Source organism: Eimeria tenella, genomic scaffold (genome assembly GCF_000499545.2).
Source record: "Eimeria tenella Houghton genomic scaffold, Eth_scaff625, whole genome shotgun sequence".
Lineage (NCBI taxonomy): Eukaryota > Apicomplexa > Conoidasida > Eucoccidiorida > Eimeriidae > Eimeria > Eimeria tenella.
The window spans coordinates 1,676-4,874 of record NW_013545749.1 but is presented as its reverse complement, the minus strand read 5'-3'; the positions used below and the strand labels follow the sequence as shown (position 1 = coordinate 4,874).

Genomic DNA, 3,199 nt, shown 5'->3' with positions numbered 1-3,199 from the left:
CCTCTCTTCTGCGGCTGTTCTCTTTGCGGCAGGAGCCACAGTGGCAGCAGCAGCAGCAGCAGCAGCAGCTGCTGCTGCTGCTGCTGCTACAGATGGTCCACCCTCATCGGCAGCAGCAGCAGCTGCTGCTGCTGCTGATGACGGGCTGTCTGCGCCTGCTGTTCCAGTCTGTGTGTATCCTTCCGCGCGAGTGCTTGTGCTCTCTGTCTTTATTTATTTATTTTATTTTATTCTATTTTATTTATTTATTTTATTTATTGATTTATTTATCTATTTAAATTATTCATTTGCTGCTGTTTGTTCTTCAGGCCCCGGCGTCCAAGACCGAGGAGGCATTTGACAGCTTCGCCGTCTGCGCTGAAGACCTCGAGAAGTAAGCACTGCTAGGGTTTAGGGTTTAGGGTTTAGGGTTTAGGGTTTAGGCGTGCTGTTAGGAGGACGCACGCAGACAGTAGGAGGTGTCAACGGTGCAGCAGCTGCAGCTGAGAAGCTGTCATCTTGCTGCTGCTGCTGCTGCTGCTTTATTCCTGCTGCTGCTGCTGCTTTATTCCTGCTGCTGCTGCGTTTGGCTGCAGGCCCCTTGACAATATGACTGAAGCAGTAAGCGCTGTGCTGCCCTGGCTGCTGCTGCTGTTGCTGCTGCTGCTACTGCTGTTGCTGCTGCTGCTGCTGCTTTTACGTTTGCCGCTGCGAACGACGAGTGCTGTTGGGCTGCTGCAAACAAAAGGCCCAGGGTTTAGGGTCTAGGGTTTAGGGTTTAGGGTTTAGGGTTTAGGGCGTTCAGGTCGACGGAAAGGCCGCTGTGGCCACCAAGGCGGAGCTGCAGGCAGCTGCAAAGACACTTGGGATGGGGTACACATACAGTGCTGCTGCTGCTGCTGCTGCTGTGCTGCTGCTGCTGCCGTTGCTGCTGCTGCTGCTGCTGCTGCTGCTGTGCAGGTATTCTTTGTTTGCGGCTGTTGCATTTTTCAGAACGTCAGCTTTCAGGGGTTTGCCCAAGGACGACGAAGCTGCCTATTGCAAAGTCAGTCCAAGGGTTCAGGGTTTAGATTTAGGGTCTAGGGTTTAGGGTTTAGGGTTTAGATATAGGGTTTAGGGTTTGAATTCAGGGTTTATGGTCTAGGGTTTGGGACGTGAGCCTCGAGTAAAACGTTCAGCGCTGCAGCTTCTGTTGGGGTTTACCGTTTAGATCTGGCAGCAAGAGTCTGGGGTTTAGGGTTTAGGGTTTAGGGTTTAGGGTTTGTTAATTCGTGCAGGAGCTCCAGTCCCGCGTCCTCAAGTTCATAGAAAATGCCTCTGGGGAGCATTATGAGTCTTTGCCGCCAGCAGACACAGTGAGGCTGCTGCTGTTGCTGCTGCTGCTGCTGTTGCTGCTGCTGCTGCTTTTGCTGCTGCTGCTGCTGCTCTTGCTGCTGCTCCCGTTCTGCTGTTATTTCCAGCTGGTCCCGTGGTTGCTTGTTTCGCTTGAGTCGCCCTGCAGGCAAGAGGCTGAGGGCGTGGGTTTTAGGGTTTAGGGTTTAGGGTTTAGGGTTTGGGGTTTGTGTGTGCAGCTGGCGGAGGTGAAGAAGGCGGCTGAGGCGAAGAAGGAACTGTCTTCTTTAGACCCTTCGAATATTATTGTGAGTATTTGCTGCTTCATGCGCAAGAAGAAGCTTTTAGGGTTTAGGGTTTAGGATTTAGGGTTTAGGGTTTGGGCTGCTGCGTGCTGGCTGCAGCAAGGAAGGCCCAAGCGCCGCGCCGCCTCTTCTGCTGCGGTGCGTAGAGCAGCAGCAACTTGGACCTAAACCCTAAACCCTAAACCCTAAACCCCAGGCAGTGCGTAGCAGCGCAGTGACTGCAGAGACTCAGGGTCTAGGGTTTAGGGTTTAGGGTTTAGGGTTTAGGGTTTTGCAGGAAGCAATAAAACGGGACATACAGCGAGACCTGGAGCGAGAAGCAGCACAGGCCTCTTCGGAGCCGCAGCCGAAGAAGCCCAAGACGGACGAAGCAGCAGAAGGTGCTGCTGCCAGCAGCAGCAGCAGCAGCAGCAGCAGCAGCGGCAACGCCAGCAGCAGCAGCAGCAAGGACGCAGAGGGCGCCCCAGACACTGAAGAAGAGGAAGAAGAAGAAGAAGAAGACAGCGACAGCGGCAGCTGCAGCGGCAGCGGCAGCAGCAGCAGCAGCGGCAGCGGCTCCGAAGAGAGCGAAGGCAACAGCGAAGAGAGCGAGGCTGGCAGCTCTGAGGAAGCAGAAGAGGAAAAGGACGAAGCCTAAGCAGCAGCAGCAGCAGCAGCAGCAGCAGCAGCAGCAGAACTGCCTCATTAATGGTCTTATATGCAGCATTTGCAAATAGCATTTGGCCTCTTGGCTGCTTCGAAACTGCTGGGGGCCCCCAGGGGGCCCCCAAGGGCACTTTGGTTCTCTTTTAGAGTCTTAGGGGCCCCGTGGGGACCCCCTGGGGGCCCTCCGGGGGCCCTCGGTGGGCCCCTGGGGGCCCCCAGGGGCTTCTTAGGGGCTTCAGGGGCCCCCTAGGAGTTTTGGGGGTCCCTGGGGTGTATGTACAGCTGGTCACGCGAAGTGAATTGAAAGCAACTCGCAGTGACATTTAAAATAAATAAATTAATTAAATAAGTAATTAAATTAGAAAAAAATAAATGATAAATTCTCCTTTTCAACTTATCAACCAATTTGAATCAGCTTGGCCTTCGCACGCCCAGAATGCCGAGCGAAACGGGCGCAGGGCGGCGCGCCTAGGGTTTAGGGTTTAGGGTTTAGGGTTTAGCTGGAGCCCGCAGGGGGCAATTAGCCACACAAGTTCGAATTTAGTTTTTGAGGTTTTGAAGCGTGCCAGCTGTACATACAGTGCATGCGCATGCAGATAGGGACGAATGCAATTGGTTGCATGCGCATGCACTTTATGTACCAATTTGCATGCGCATGCACGTATGTACGAATTTGCATGCGCATGCACTTTATATAGGTATTTGCATGCGCATGCGCTTTACGCAAGTATTTGCATGCGCATGTGCTTTATGTACATATTTGCATGCGCATGCGTTCTATGTACGTATTTGCATGCGCATGCACTTTATATTTGCATGCGTGGGGTCATGCAAGTCCGCGTGTCCATTGGTCTGACCAGCGCTAGTGAGGAGCCGCGGCTAGCTAGCTACACCTAGCTAGCTGCAGCTAGCTAGCTAGCTACAGCTAATTAGCTACA

The 3,199-nt window shown here is 53.3% G+C and overlaps 1 protein-coding gene across 1 annotated transcript; it reads left to right on the top strand.

The window, feature by feature from the left end:
* Positions 1 to 308: 308 nt before the first annotated feature.
* On the top strand, positions 309 to 2,253 carry ETH_00010175 (uncharacterized protein; the record flags this gene model as incomplete). The annotated part of the gene is made up of 7 exons (XM_013380440.1): positions 309 to 373; positions 576 to 600; positions 785 to 852; positions 973 to 1,024; positions 1,257 to 1,334; positions 1,551 to 1,619; positions 1,894 to 2,253. Coding segments are annotated over 7 exons (717 nt in total), but the record flags the coding sequence as incomplete, so codon positions are not given.
* Positions 2,254 to 3,199: the final 946 nt, after the last annotated feature.